We start from the raw sequence: 15,148 nt of genomic DNA, 5'->3' as shown, positions 1-15,148 counted from the left end.
GCTCCTCTTCTATGCATACTGCCCACCGCCATGCCCTTCTTGCTCCTCTTCTATGCATACTGCCCACTGCCATGCCCTCCACACTCCTCTCCTATGCATACTGCCCACCACCATGCCCCCCACACTGCTCTCCCATATATTAAGCCTGCTGTCATTCACACTCCTCTCCTGCACTTACTGCCCACTGCCATATCATTAACACTACCCTCCCGCATACCCTCCACACTATTATATACACTGCCCACCGTCCTACCCTCCACACTACCATCTTGCACATGTTGGCCACTGTATACCCCCAGTGCTCCTTCTGTACATGCCATCATATCTTTGCACTCTTCTCCTAAACATCTCCCCTCCATTCCTCAGCAATGTTTGCAATATTGTTTACAAAGAAGTAGAGGAGTCAGCCATCAGCTGGTCAGAACAGAAGCGTCAGTGTAAAGATATTTTAGGATTAATTTTTTGCTTACTAACAGGATGTTAGATTGGCAACCTGAAGTCAATCATACAATATAGGTTCACATTAACCATCAAAGATTACTGCCGGCAATAAATTAAAGAAATGTAAAAAACAATCCCTGAAGTACAAAGCTGATCAATCACACTTACTGGGCTTGCAGATGCATTGTAGACAGGAGGGGTTTCTGTAAGAAAACAAGAAATATTGGTGAATATCAGAAGACAAAGTATTGGTATAAAAATGACAATCAGGGAGCCATCAGCCCTTCAGCAGACCAAAATAATCCAAAGCCAACAATCACAGTATACACGGGCCCTTCACCTGCAAGTAGGGGGATATGAATAACAATGTTCTCCCCGGCTCCTTCTAGCTGGGCGCAACGCCCGGCACATTTCTGTAACCAGCCGGCTGCTTTCAGTGGTTACTGAAAAGTTGGTCACAATACAGAGCCTGCCACCCACCTACAGCTTCTTCACACCCAGCTTAAAGATTTTTCCGGGGAGTATACCGAATAAGATACACATAACTGGAAATGATAGGAAATGTAATGACTACTGAAGAGAGACTCGGGAGCAGTAAAGTGTAGTTTAGAAACTATGGCGCAGGGCAGGTGGGATTGGTCTTTAAAGCCCCCTGGTCTCTGGAGCAGGGTTTCATGGAACCTAATTGGGTTCCTCCAAAAGCTGCTGGGGGTTTCATGAGTAATTTGTACCTCTCAGGTCAGACTAAGTGACACCAATGATTTTTTTGGCTATCTGTCATGGCGACATCCAGCAATGTAAGAGGAATTCTTCCCACCAGCTGAAGACCTACAATGAAGCCTGATACACCCAATAAATTGTGTTTGCAATCACATTGGGTGATAATCTGGCATCTGTTCAGCTGACCCCCGGCATCATTTAGTGATCTGCGGTGTCACATAACTAGGAAGTGACATCAAGGACCAATGGGGAAAACGCAGCAAGACGTCTCATGCTCATCCACCCCCTTCCATAGAACAATAATGAGCATTCCGCACAGCATTTGTTCCTTTACTGGAAATTATGTTTTCCAGCATTAATTATTGAGCATCTGTTTCTGCCCCTACACACTTCTAAAAGCAGCCATATTCTACCCTTACTGATTTACTGTCTGTTACATTGTAATAATTCTTACATTACAACTCATGGACCTGGAAAGCCTCTTTCCCTTCCAGACACCGGGAATTCAATAATAAACAGCAATGAGTCATCCTCTGATCACCGGTGAGAAGTAAAATATGAGAATACATTAAATTATATCTGTACCAAAAACTCTTAATTGTGAATGGAATAAGGAAGGGTTAGCACCCCCTATCCAACCTGTACCTTTACTATGTGGGTGCTAAAAGGTTCCCTCTGATTTATCCCCTGGGAACTTTGGGGGCTCCCTAGGGGTCTTTTTATAAAGAAATGCCATGGTCTTACCCCAGCAACACATATTCAATAATAATAAATACTGCTTATTTAGATGTGCTAAAAGATTATGGGCAGCACGGTGGCTCAGTGGTTAGCACTCAGTGGTTCCAGGTTTGAATCTCGGCCAGGACACGATCTGCATGGAGTTTGCAGGTTCTCCCCATGTCTGCGTGGGTTTCCTCCGGGTACTCCGTTTTCCTCCCACATCCCAAAAACTTGCAGTTAGGTTAATTGGCTTCCCCCCAAAAAATTGACCTTAGACTACAATAATGACATATGACTGAGATAGGGACATTAGATTGTGAGCCCGTTTGGAGGAGAGTTAGTGACCCAACCATGGACTTTGTACAGCGCTGCATAATATGATGGCGCTATATAAATACTGTGTAATAATAATAATGATGTGCTAGCTTTAGAGTCCAGCACACAGAATGCTAAATTAATGCCTCAAGACGTGTTGAAGCAGAAAGAACTCCAAAGGCCATTGAAAGCTTTACACCATGCCCAATGTTCTATGAATTGACCATAAGTGCAAGCCTTGTTTTATTTTTACCAAAAGAGCGCCATCATCTTCTGTAGTGTTGTACAAAATAGGAAACAAACCTATACAGGTCCATATAGAGTGGGATATCAGTTCTTCCATACAACTGCTTCCCTTGAAGGTTTTCATTTTACTACAAGGTGCATTTTTACTAGAATTCTCTAGTCTCTGGAAAGGCTCTGGAAAAATGCCACAATGATTGGTTAATAGAAACAAATAAAGGATAATTTGAAATAAAATCAGCTTAAGTCTAACAACCTACTACATCCCCAATACTAATTATTAGTGTCACTCAACCCTTGAAATAACTTTCAGGACTTCAGAGAAACCCCTGCTATAATTACTATTTCCACAGCTCACATTATATTAGTGTGGTGGTCAGTGGGAAGAATTCCTCTTACATTGCCGGCCATTGGGAAGAATGTCACCCTTACAGATAGCCAAAAAGATCATTGGTGTCACTTAAACTGACCTGAGAGGTGCAAACTGCTCTTTGCTCAAGGATCTCTCTGGAAGAACCCTGGCTGAATATTAATACCTCTCCTTATAGTTCAAGAGCTGCTAAAGCATAACAGCCATGCACCAAGCTTTTGTACAAGGTCAGAAAAAGTAGCCCCTGCATTAGTCTCAGTTGCACTGTGTAAAGGCAGGACATTTCTTTTGCATGGTGTGCACTGTGGTGCATTGCTAGGCTTTATCCTCCATTGTAGAATTTGTTGGGATGCCATGCAACATGAACAGCACTGCATATAGAGCCAAGTATTAAGACACATTAAGGTAGCAAACATCATCATAACACATAGGTGTGAGTAGGACAAGTTTTTGGGCACATATCAGCTCTACGCCCCTTTTATTTCCAGCTGATACCCAATATAAAGGAGATGCCTGCAGATTTGCATATTTACAACAAAGAAATGCATTCAGTCTATTTTGCAAAAGACAATTTATAAGGTGCGTGCAAACAAGTACAGACATCACCCCTAGCAACTAATCAGAATCTGCCACGTTCTTTGCAAAGTTAAGAAAAATTAAATCCGGCGACCCTAGACATTTTTACCACGGTGGGGATTTGCATGATTTATTTGGCCTTGCTACAGAGCAGACGCTTTTTCCTTTTTGTGTGACTGAAGATGCCGTCAGTAAATGCCGGAGCCTCACACTGACACCCCGCTGAGCAAACACAGTAGCGCAGTCAGCTGCAGGAGAGCTCGCCAACCCAAACAATGCGTCCATGTCTGAGGATGGCCAGAGAGCAGCGCGGGGAGGGATCCGGAGAGACGGGGCCGGCAGGATGCCGGTGACTCATATCGGAAACAATTAGAATCTATTGCTTGCTTTGTAAAAATCCCAGAGCTCACAACACAGGCAGCTTATCAGAAATGTCTGGCTAAGTGAGGAAACTGCTGACAGCAGAGGTTGAGGCTTTGCTAAGAGGGAGAAAGAGATCAGATCACTCCCACAACATGAGAATACTACAAGTGGCTGGGAGAGATTCACTCTGCAGGGATTGCTGGGATGAGAATAATGAGCCATTAAAAAGTACTTGCAACTTGTAAATCTCCTCCATTAAACGCTACTATAAAAAGCTTCCTTAAGTGCACCTGTTCCGGGTCTAGAACATAGCATTAAGAAGTGGAGAGGTCCTCGCTGTCTTGTCTTGGAAGATCATCAACCGGGGTCCCCCTGATATGTGCACACCCATTCCAGTTCATTTTAAATCCATTCCTACCACTGGCGATAGGGCGAAATGATGCAAAATGCACAGGGACAGGTGAGGATAGGTTTAGATTCTGTCCTTTTGCATCCAAGGAAAATACCGACTTCTACCAGGTGTTTAGAGTCCACTTGCAATGTTCGGAAGTCAATTACAAGGTCAAGGAAATAGTTGGAGAAGCGCTGTCTGGTCCCTTTTAGCCAGGCGCACCCGTCCGGCACTTTTCAGTAACCCCAGCTGTTTTTTGGTGGTTACTGAAAAGTTGGGTCACAATACAGGGGCTGCCCACCCACCTACAATTTTTTCCCACCCAAGGGGAGAGAATACAGCACTGGTTAGCAGCTGATGTTGCATGCATAGTCCAATTGGATCAGAATGGTTTGCTTTTCCTTGGCTTTTCTGCGACTCTCCTAAGAGCCGGTACTTCCAAGTATGGAGCTTGTGAAATGGGAAGAGTCTTTGGGCCTGTGTAAGCCATTCATTGAGCAACCCTTAGCTTACAAAGCAAGATTTCTTTTTTTTTTTTTTTTTTTTTTATCATTCACATGTAAAAAGACTTGGTTATGATTGGGTAAATATGACAAGTATGTATACCAAGCTCTGTTGCTTTGACCTGTGGGATCAATGCACCGCTCTAATTAAGTCAGCATCTAGGAATGTTACCTACCAAATTCTTACAATGTTAACAAAAAAAGTTTACAACAAAAAGACAAAGCAGGTCATTAAGCCCCTGGCCAGGCCCATGTTTCAGCAACTTTTGCTAAATAAATGCAAATAGTCAGTTTTAGCCTAAGCCAAAGCAAAGTTTATTTGACATAGGATTGGTTGGCAATAAAAAAATCCTGGAGCTCTTAAATATTTTCTTGGCTGGCAGCATTTGCATGCGGTGTACACAAGGCGCTAACTTCAGCACCCTTAAACCAGGTGAATGTTATATTAGAACCAAACTGAATGTCTGATCTGAACTTGCCGACCACCTTATAGCCTACAATTTTCTGCAGAATGACAGGTGCACTTTAACTTGCTATTCTTTCTTACCTGTAAAGCTCATATACTTCTGGCTGTTGGTAACTTTCTTGAAATTATAAAATTCTAGAGCATCTAACACGGCCTGTGGGTTCTTCTTCTGTTCTTGTTTGGAAATGTTGGAGGTCTGCAGTAATTTCGCCCATTGCTCTGGCATACCCTGCACAAACATAATTACAATTAAGGAATGCCAAAAAAAAACACAAGGCCAAATATATTTATAGATGTTGTATATAAACAATAAAAACTGGAAGTATTGTCACATCTCATGCCTGCAGACAGCCCTCCATGACACTGAGATGAAGCATTAAGCAGTGGAAAGAAGCTGGGTGCCATCAAGCAGATCTGAGCACCGGCAGCCATGGTTTTTGTGTTGCTGGGGAAAAGAATTTTGCTTTTAGCTTCCAAAGATCAGTTTAAGGCACCATTGAGATCATTTAGGGTTCACTGACCCGTGCTATTGACCACCTGGCCTGCATCTCACCCACTTCAAGCTGCATTTCCTGCTGGGATAATGACTGATATACAGTTATGTTTGGAATAACAGAAGTGTTTAATAAAAAGGTGAAGCTCAAAATCCATATGAATCAGTTTGAAATACTTTGAGGTTATGTGGCCTTATGCCAAAGAGGAAATGTGGATATCAACAGGACGACGACCCCATACACACACATAAAGGGGTAACGTTTTGGTTCCAGACTGATTAACATAATGGAGTTGCCAACCCAATCCTGGAATCCCAATCCAATTGAAAACTTATGGGGTGACATCAATTTTGCTGTGTGAGGCAAAACCAAGAAATCCAATTGTTGGAAGGAGTCCAATCATCATGGCCTGGAATACCTGTTCACAGGTGACAGAAGTTGGTAGACTCCATACAACATAGATGTGCAGCAGTTCTCAGAATTAGTGGTTATAGAATATATATCAATTCAGTGATTAAAAAAGAAAGCAGGGAATGATTGAGTTTATAAAGAAGAATGCAAACGCTACTATTATTCTGATTCCATTTTCTTCATTTTTTGTACAGGAAAAACATACATTTCATACGTTTTTCTTCATGTTTTGATTTGGAGTAGAATGTGCAGGGTTCCCACTGCATTTGTGTGTATGGAAATAACCATTATAAGGATTTTCAGCTTTTCTCACTTTTTTTATACACACTGCTATAATTCTAAACACAAGTGTACATTCTGATAGGTCAAAAAGGCTGCTTATATCATAGTGATCGGGGGACTGAAATGTACAGATCTGGTTCTCATTTCTCTGTACACCTCCTCTCTCGGTAGTCTTATATCCTCCTTTGGCATACAGTACCATCTGTGTGCTGATGACACTCAAATCTATCTGTCCCCCCCTGACCTGTCTCCCTCAGTCCTGGATAAGGTCTCATGCTTCCTGTCAGCCATCTCATTATGGATGTCTGACCGATTCCTGAAACTCAACCTGGATAAAACAGAACTCATCATCATCCCCCCCTCAAATTCCAAATCCCCCCCTGACATATATCTAACTGTTAACAACACTGGTATTCGGCCCTCCCCTCAGGCACGTTGTCTTGGTGTCACCTTTGACTCGGCCCTCTCATTTACCCCCCATATTCAGAATATTTCCAGGTCCTGTCACTTTCACCTACGCAACATCTCCAAAATCCGCCCTACCTGTCCCCTGAGACCACCAAACTCCTTGTACACGCTCTTATCATTTCTCGTCTGGACTACTGTAACATCCTTTTCGCTGGTATTCCACTAACCCGACTCTCTCCTCTACAATCTATTATGAATGCTGCAGCCAGACTCATCCATCCTTCCCTCCGTTCCTCCCCTGCTGCATCTCTTTGTAGTTCTCTCCATTGGCTTCCATTTCACCTTAAAATGAAATTCAAGCTCCTGTGCTTTGCCTTCAAATCCCTCCACAGTTATTGTCCCACTTACATTTCTGAACTGATAGAAAAATACTCCCCTAGCCGCTCTCTTTGCTCCTCCAATGACCTACTAATGACTTCCTCACTCATAACCTCATTACACGCACGGATACAAGACTTTTCTAGAGCTGCCCCAACTCTCTGGAATGGTCACCTCGTCCTTTTCGGCTTGCTCCTACTTTCTGCTCATTTAAAAGAGCCCTCAAAACCCAACGCTTCAACCTCACCTACCCATCTTCTGCTGTCTCCTAAACCCTCCTAAACCCTCCCTACTTCCCACCATTCCATATCTCCCTCCTATTGTGTGATACTTCCCCCACCTCCTAGATTGTAAGCTCTTCGGGGCAGGGTCCTCTCCTCCTCCTGTGTCACTGTCTGTATCTGTCTGTCATCTGCAACCCCTATTTAATGTACAGCGCTGCATAATATGTTGGCGCTATATAAATCCTGTTGGGGGGAGGAGGACAAAAGCCGATGCAGGTACGTGTCAGTATTTCATGGTAACTCCAATCTGCTTGACATTGACTGTAGTAAAGCCAATAAGTTTTGCCTGGCTGACTTTCAGGACTTGCAGCAAAGCGGCTGTATATCAAGCGCAGGACCCCGTGAACAAGAGCCGCAGTGTTAAATGAAGTGGAAGCGGAGGCCGGAAAGGTGTCGGGAGTTATTAGGAGGGAGGAGAGAAATGCGACATATGTTAGCTTTGTTTACAGCACAAAGGAGGCCGCTTCTGCCTGGCAGAGAGAGAGGCGCAGTTCACAAGACAATGACAACACTGAGATCTACTGAATGGCAGCTGAAATGGATCCAAAAATGTCCTGGTTTTATTTTTCTATTAGACCTTAAAGGAAAACCACTGCTTTTTGGGGTATTTATTTTATAAGTGAAAATGTCTGGCATCCTCAGCATGCAATGGGTAACTTTAACCTCCAATCCTAGTTTGCACACCAAAGGACATAAGAATTAGATTTTTTAGATAGTTTAAATTGCCGAGGCAAATCATGTGTTCAGCATTTATTCATAGCCAATTCAGCGATCATGTATCTGAAATCACTCGGGTTTAGTAAAGGGAAAGTGGTAAGTGATAGCCAGGACTGACATATAGAAGATTTGGAAAGAGTGGATATTCAAAAACTTAATCTGAACATGTCTTCCTATGTGCTGGGGAACAACAGCATACAAACTTTAGGAAGAACAAGCTGAATTCTATCATCCTGCGTTATTTAAATGTAAAACTTGCAATTATGGTAATCTGCCAAATTTTTACAATTACAACTTTCACTTCTGTAGAGAACCAAGGGAAGCAGATTTCCATTTATTTTTGTATAATTTGGACCTACAGTGACATGCAAAGGAGCCATATAATGCGGCATATATGAATATGTCAGCATTTATGTAACACTTGGATCCCAATGTTTTCCCAATACATTTGAATCACACAACCTAATGGAATACACCTCATTGGTTATAGCGGGCTTGTATTGGTAAAGTTAAAACTATATTGTCCTTTTTACACTATAGACTCCACCTGGACCCTCTATTCTATTCTGACCCTTTATTCCGTTCTCTGTTATGATGATCAGCTTCTTTGGACTCTGACTGTACTTGTTTCATGGTTTTGTTACCTTTGGTGAAACTTTATTCTGCATATTTTTTTTTATTTTTTTTTTTACTTTATTTTTAAATAAAGAATGTTATTGTGTTGCCCGATAGACAGTGCAATGTTTCAAAGCAGTGCGGGATCACACAGCATTGAAACTTTCCACTAAGGATTTGAACTTAAAATCCAGACGGACACCGGCTTCCATTTCATTTGTATTCTCTTTATTGGCTTCCATTTTAAAATCAAATCCAAGCTCCTGTGCTTTGCCTTCAAATCCCTCCACAGTTCTTAACCCCCTTTCCTTTCTAACCTGATTGAAAATTAGTCCCCTAGCTGCTCTCTCCGCTCCTCCAATGACCTACTAATGACTTCCTCACTCATAACCTCATCACACGCACAGCTCAAAAACTTTTCTAAAGCTTCCCCGACTCTCTGGAATGGTCTTCCTTGTCGTATTTGGCTTGCTTCTACTTTCTGCTCATTTAAAAGACCCCTCAAAACCCAACGCTTCACCCTCACCTACCCGTCTTCTTTTGTCTCCTAAACCCTCACTACTTCCCACCATTCAATATCTCCCTCCTATTGTGTGATATTTCCCCCACCTCCTAGATTGTAAGCTCTTCAGGGCAGGGTCCTCTCTTACAAATACAGACCGTGAAACAGGAGTAACACCTATTTAATGAAAGAAAGAACGAGGACGGAAACAGGGGAAGGAACGAGGACGGAAACAGGGGAAGGAAGGAGGAAAGAAACAGGGGAAGGAAGGAGGAAAGAAACAGGGGAAGGAACGAGCAAAGAACGGGGAAAGGAACGAGGAAAGAACGGGGAAAGAACGGGGAAAGAACGAGGAAAGAACAAGAAAAGAACAAGGAAGTTCGCCAATCAAACGCTTTGATGGTCCTTCAGGAAATCAAACTGGAGGTCAACAGTTTGAAAATATTAAAGGAAAACCAAGTAGAACAAGGAAAGAACGCAATAAAAACATTATCTCGACTTACAGTGAATTCCCCAGTGACAGGATTGTATCCAACATGAATAGGGTGTTCAAAGTTCCAGGGGTTGGAGATCTCCGGCTTCTTTCTACTGGCTGGAAAACAGTGGGGAAAAATCAATTATCCTGTATTGAAAATTACGTATTGTATAATTTTGATAGATGAAATGCATATAATGGAGCCTTTTTACATGTCAAATAATTTGTATCTTTTCTGTTGAATGCTTTAGGATTTATACAGCTCAGCAACACAGCCCAGCTGGATCAATAACACTGATTTATGGTTGAGGAATATGAACGTGTCCTCTCTTCACCTTTGAAAAGCCTTCTGACCGTAAGAGATGTCCTCCATCATCCTGCAGATTTCATTACTATGACGTACCTGGCCATGTCAGAGGTTTCTTGTTGTCTGCATGTGCAATAGGCATATAGGAACCACTGCACTAATCCCCTATAAAACCAACCCGAAGCAACCTCCAGATTCATGGACACTGCAGTAAGAGGTTCTCTAATTCCAACCCCCCTGTTGTCCAACAAGGGGAGCTCAAGCACAGCCAACTACACACAGGGGGATTTGCTCTGTTGCTTCCTATCACGAATTATATTAGATTGGTCATTAACCATTTAAAGTATAAACCAAAAATGTTGATTTACTATATGGCAGGTTATCTGGGCTGGCTGCATTGGTTTAACTTTTATACTTTTTTTTGTATAGTGACATCACCAATTATCTATCAGAGAACCTCACAATGCAATTCCTTCACCATAGTCATGTTCTAAGGACAATTTGTGAGAAGACGACAATTACACTGCTAGAACAGTGTTACCTTTAGCCTCTTTTAGCCGGGCACACCACCGGCACTTTCCATTGACCATCCAGTAAATAGCCGGGTGGTCACTGGAAAGTGCAGGGTGGTGCGCCCAGCTACAATAGGCTGGGGAGAACACTGTTCTAGTGGTTACTGAAAAGTTGGGTCACAGTACGGGGATACCACCCACCCACAACTCCTTCCCACCCAGACCCAAAAAAAAAAAAGTTTCTGGGGAAATCTTTAGAATGTTTTTGAGATCTTAGAGGTAGCTAAATTGGCTGGAAGAAACACAGGGAGAACAAACAAACTCAATGTAGATTGTATACTGGCCAAAAGTGCTGGGAGACCACAAAGTTGCCAAGCTTCCCAAAAGGTTTGCATGCACATTAAGAGATCTGCTTGATGGCACTCACTGATACGCACATATCAAGAGTTGGATACAACAGCCACTCTTGCCGAAGAGGATGGCTCGTCTTGCAGTGACACCATGTGTATATTGGGATGCTATAAATACAAAAATAATGGCTACATAAAGTCTGCTCAACAGGTGTCTAGTTAATAGGTCAGCTCGGAGTTCTCCTCTTAAAACTCGTTGGTGTATCCATTACAATCGTCTGGATTTTCATTGCCCAGATGTCATTTTTCTTCATGGGATGGGAACTACAGATTCTCACCCACAAATACCAACTCTGTAAATGTTGACCTACAGTTTCTTATGGGCGGTTATTTTTGTTCAGAATGGAGATTATACATATGGATGTGGTCTGCCAAGACAAAGAAAAGAGGGGAAAATCTGCCCAAAGGGGACAGAAAACAATTTTGTAAAAGAATATTTTCATCCGTACACAACTCTCGGCACCACAAGGACCTCAAACTGAATTGGATAACCTGTAGGATCACCCGGGGAGTTGCTGAGGAACCAATCCCAAATATTTAACAATCAAAAGAATGTGTAGGGAGATCTATTCACAAAGTAGGAAAAGAGGGTTTTTCTTTGGTTCAAAAAGTACAAAAATATCAATATAACGGTTTTATTCTATCATACATAAATTGATAAAATACCTGTTAAAGATTAATATCCCTATTTAATGTATAGAGCTATTTAATATGTTGGCACTATATAAATCCTGTTTAATAATAATAATAATATTTTGTGTATGAAATTTCAAGCAGAATACTTCTAAGTTACAAAAACATTTATCATTTTTGAAAGGATGACCTCAAAAGCATGACATTTAGGCTACATACAGACGTCAGATGATTCTCGTCTAATTATCGGCTCAGGGCTGATATCGGATGAGAATCTGGTGTCAGTACAGCGGCCGTCTGATGTCCTGGCAGATCCATGAACAATCGTAATACAAGTGAAGGAGAGAGAGCACAGCGGGGTGCTGCTCACTCGTTCTCCCCCTCCCCATAGAGCAGAATAGTAATGTATATACAGCGCTCCTCATGCATCATTCATGTTTTGTCGTGGGAAAGGATTGTGAAAGATCGGCAAAAAATCTAATGTGTGTGTGCAGCCTAAATAATCCCTGAAAGGTCTTCTCATAGGGCAATAAAGATTTTGATACACCAATAAAGCAAAGACAGAGGAAGTCTGACCTTTATTTAAATTGAAGTGTAGTTAAAAAAAAAAAAATGAAGTTTCAGTTTTACAGCAATAAATGTTTTCTAGCCACAAAGTAGAGGTGTTATAAATAAAAGAGGAAGTAAACTTTGATTGGGACCAGGCAGCACTTTATTGCAGAAGGGAAAGGATAGATAAAATAAACTTACCTGCCTGCAAAGATTTTAACGAAGCTCCCCTCTCCTCACTCCTTTGCCAATGTCAACATCTTCAGCTTCATCTTCCGGGTTTGGGATTTTGGGCCATCTTGATTGATGCAATTCCCGCACTTCAATCATTCCCACTAGTTACCTATCCCAGGGTTGTATGATGAGCTGAACATGTGCAGATCCATGCAAATTGTAAACTAGCAGATAGGTTTGCTTTATTGCAGAAAAGAGACCGCCTGACCCTTCTGCAATACAGAACTTGCTTGCTCACATTTTTTTTTTTTTTTTAATTGTAAGGTTTCATTCTGCTTTAATCACCATATCATCAGCTGTGTTTTCTGTAATAACAGACGGCTAAAGGGTTATTAAATCCCTGGGTTATTCTTTAAAATTTGCTAACCTTACAGATATACACATTGATATTCTTCCCAAATCAACACATGCTTCAACTGCAAACAAAAAACTCACTTTTGCTACATTGATCAATGTTGGGTTTTACCTTACCTAATTTTGTGCAGTAAAAATGCAAAAAAAAAATATCGGCTTATTAAATATAGAAATCGAAAAAAAAAAAAATAGCTAGGATGAGAAGATAGGAAGAAATTAATAGGGCTGATTTTGTGACAAAAGAGTAACAATATTGTTACAATGGCCCCGATTTATTAAAGCTCTCCAATGCTGGAGAGGATACACTTTTATCAGTGAAGCTGGGTGAAACCTTGAAAGGATCCGGTTCGGAATTTACACAAATAACAAATTACTTTGGAAAATCTATTCTGGGTTTGCTGGATCACCTAGGTTCATGGATGAAAGTGCATGTCTCCAAGGCTGGAGCCAGAACTGCAGGTAGGTAACACAGCATTGGGAAACAAGGCTTTAGGAAATGCCCTGTGTTCTCCAAATAAAATATTTTAGGAGTACAAAGTTGCCCTGAGTCAAACTGCTTGATATACTTTTTTTCCAGATAGCTTTAGGCTGGTGATGTGACTAGCTGGGTACTAAAAGAGGAATAGACTGCAGAGATGGGGACATAATCCTGCCCTTGTACAAAGCATTGGTCAGACCACATCTGGAATATGCAGTCCAGTTTTGGGCACCAGTTCACAAAAAGGACATTGTGGAATGGGAGAGAGTGCAGAGAAGGGAAACTAAACTAATAAAAGGAATGGAGGAGCACAGCTATGAGGAGAGATTAGCTGGACTAAATCTATTCTCCCTTGAGAAGAGACGTATAAGAGGGGATATGATCACCCTGTATAAATATATAAATGGTCCATATAGAGAACTCTCTTCCTCATTATTCACTGTAAGATCATTACAAAGCACAAGGGGGCGCTCTTTGCGTCTGGAGGAAAAGAAGTTTAAGCTCCGGATAAGGAAGGGATTCTTCACTGTAAGGTCTGTGAAAATGTGGAATCGGCTCCCTCAGGAAGTAGTTTCAGCAAGTTCCATAGATTGCTTTAAGAAAAAGCTAGATGATTTCTAGAAGCACAGAATATAACTGGGGATTAAGGATTTAAAGTAAAGATAACAGAGACTGCTGATCCAGGGAACATCCGATTGTCTCATGGAATCAGGAAGGAATTATTTTCCCTGTTGAAGTAAATTGTAGCAGGGTTTTTTTGCCTTCCTCTGGACCATCTATGTTCATAGGGTTTTATATCTGGGATATGTTTATTTCCCTAGTGGTTGAACTTGATGGATTTATGTCTTTTTTCAACCTAACTGACTATGTAACTCCTGATCCTCATCTCTCTATGTTCTCAAAGATGTGCTGCTTACATGCATCATTGTGCGCAGGAGTTTATTTAGTTTCAGCAACCCCAGGGCATGCTGGGATATTCGGCACATCCTGGGTATCAAACTCTATACTGCATACGTATGGTTTAAATAGCAGATGGAGAGGTGGCACAGGAAACCAAACGGACTCTAAATAGTGGTGTCAACCCCCAGCCATATGACATAGCAGGAGCTTGTAAATGACACAAAAGTCCTAAAAGAACGGCAAAACCATAGCAAGTGAAATATTTACATCAATGTATTTCAGCTCCGGAAAAAACATTAAAGTTTTACCTTTATCTCCAGTTCCAGGGATCATGGACAGTAGGGGTTTCTTCTTTGGTTTCTCCTTCTCCGGGTTCGGTGGCAGTGGTTTTGAGCCATGGTTTACAGAGCCGCTGTCCTTAGAATTGGATCCAATGAAAGTGCTGGTGATCCGCATAGGTGGAGCCGGCGGCCGGTCTGTGTAATCTATCCCACCGTCTGACATCTTCAGCTGTACCGGCTTCTCCTGTGTGAGGGTGAAGAGAAGTGAGAATACATAGCAGAAAAAGAGAATTTTCATATAATGAGAGCGCACAATAAAAATGTCCTGAAAGAGGAACTAAACTCTGCCCAATAATCAGGCAAGGAAACTTCCTACGTTACTTACTGATAAATTAATACGTTATTTTATGATAGGTGTGTACGTTTTTTTAACCTTGTTTATTTTAGTTTGTTCATATCCTTTATTGCCGGGTCCTCAGAAGAACCAAACCAGTGCTCTCTGGGACACCTCAGCAAATGCAGAAAACCCAAATTCTGGCACGATTTCTCTTCCCGACCTTGGAGCAAGAAGAAAATACTATAAAGCATGGAGGAATCAAATGGGCAAGAAGGTGGGTGAAAGAAAGGAAAAAGCAGAGCAGGTGGAAGTAAGGTCCAAGATGGGTGTAGATGGGAAAAGGTAGAGAAACCTTTGTGGACCATTATATTGAAATATATACCGTATTTTTCGCCCTATAAGACGCTCCGGAATATAAGACGCACCCAATTTTAAAGGAGGAAAATCTAGAAAAAAAAGATTCTGAAAGATTATTCCCC

General features: G+C 41.7%; 1 protein-coding gene across 1 annotated transcript in view; it reads right to left on the bottom strand.

Annotated features, from left to right (window-relative positions):
• The window catches only part of PAK1 (p21 (RAC1) activated kinase 1), a 41,854-nt gene that overhangs the window by 22,190 nt on the left and 4,516 nt on the right, over positions 1–15,148 (bottom strand). Inside the window, exons 2-5 of the mRNA XM_072401386.1 lie at positions 14,360–14,576; positions 9,703–9,791; positions 5,190–5,337; positions 610–644 (exon numbers count right to left, since the gene is read on the bottom strand). Coding sequence (XP_072257487.1) covers positions 610–644; positions 5,190–5,337; positions 9,703–9,791; positions 14,360–14,555 — 468 coding nt within the window. The 5' untranslated portion in view covers positions 14,556–14,576. The remainder of the gene's footprint in view (positions 1–609; positions 645–5,189; positions 5,338–9,702; positions 9,792–14,359; positions 14,577–15,148) is intronic.

The sequence above is a fragment of the Pyxicephalus adspersus genome, chromosome 1 (genome assembly GCF_032062135.1).
Source record: "Pyxicephalus adspersus chromosome 1, UCB_Pads_2.0, whole genome shotgun sequence".
NCBI lineage: Eukaryota > Metazoa > Chordata > Amphibia > Anura > Pyxicephalidae > Pyxicephalus > Pyxicephalus adspersus.
This window is presented reverse-complemented; position numbering and strand designations above follow the sequence as displayed.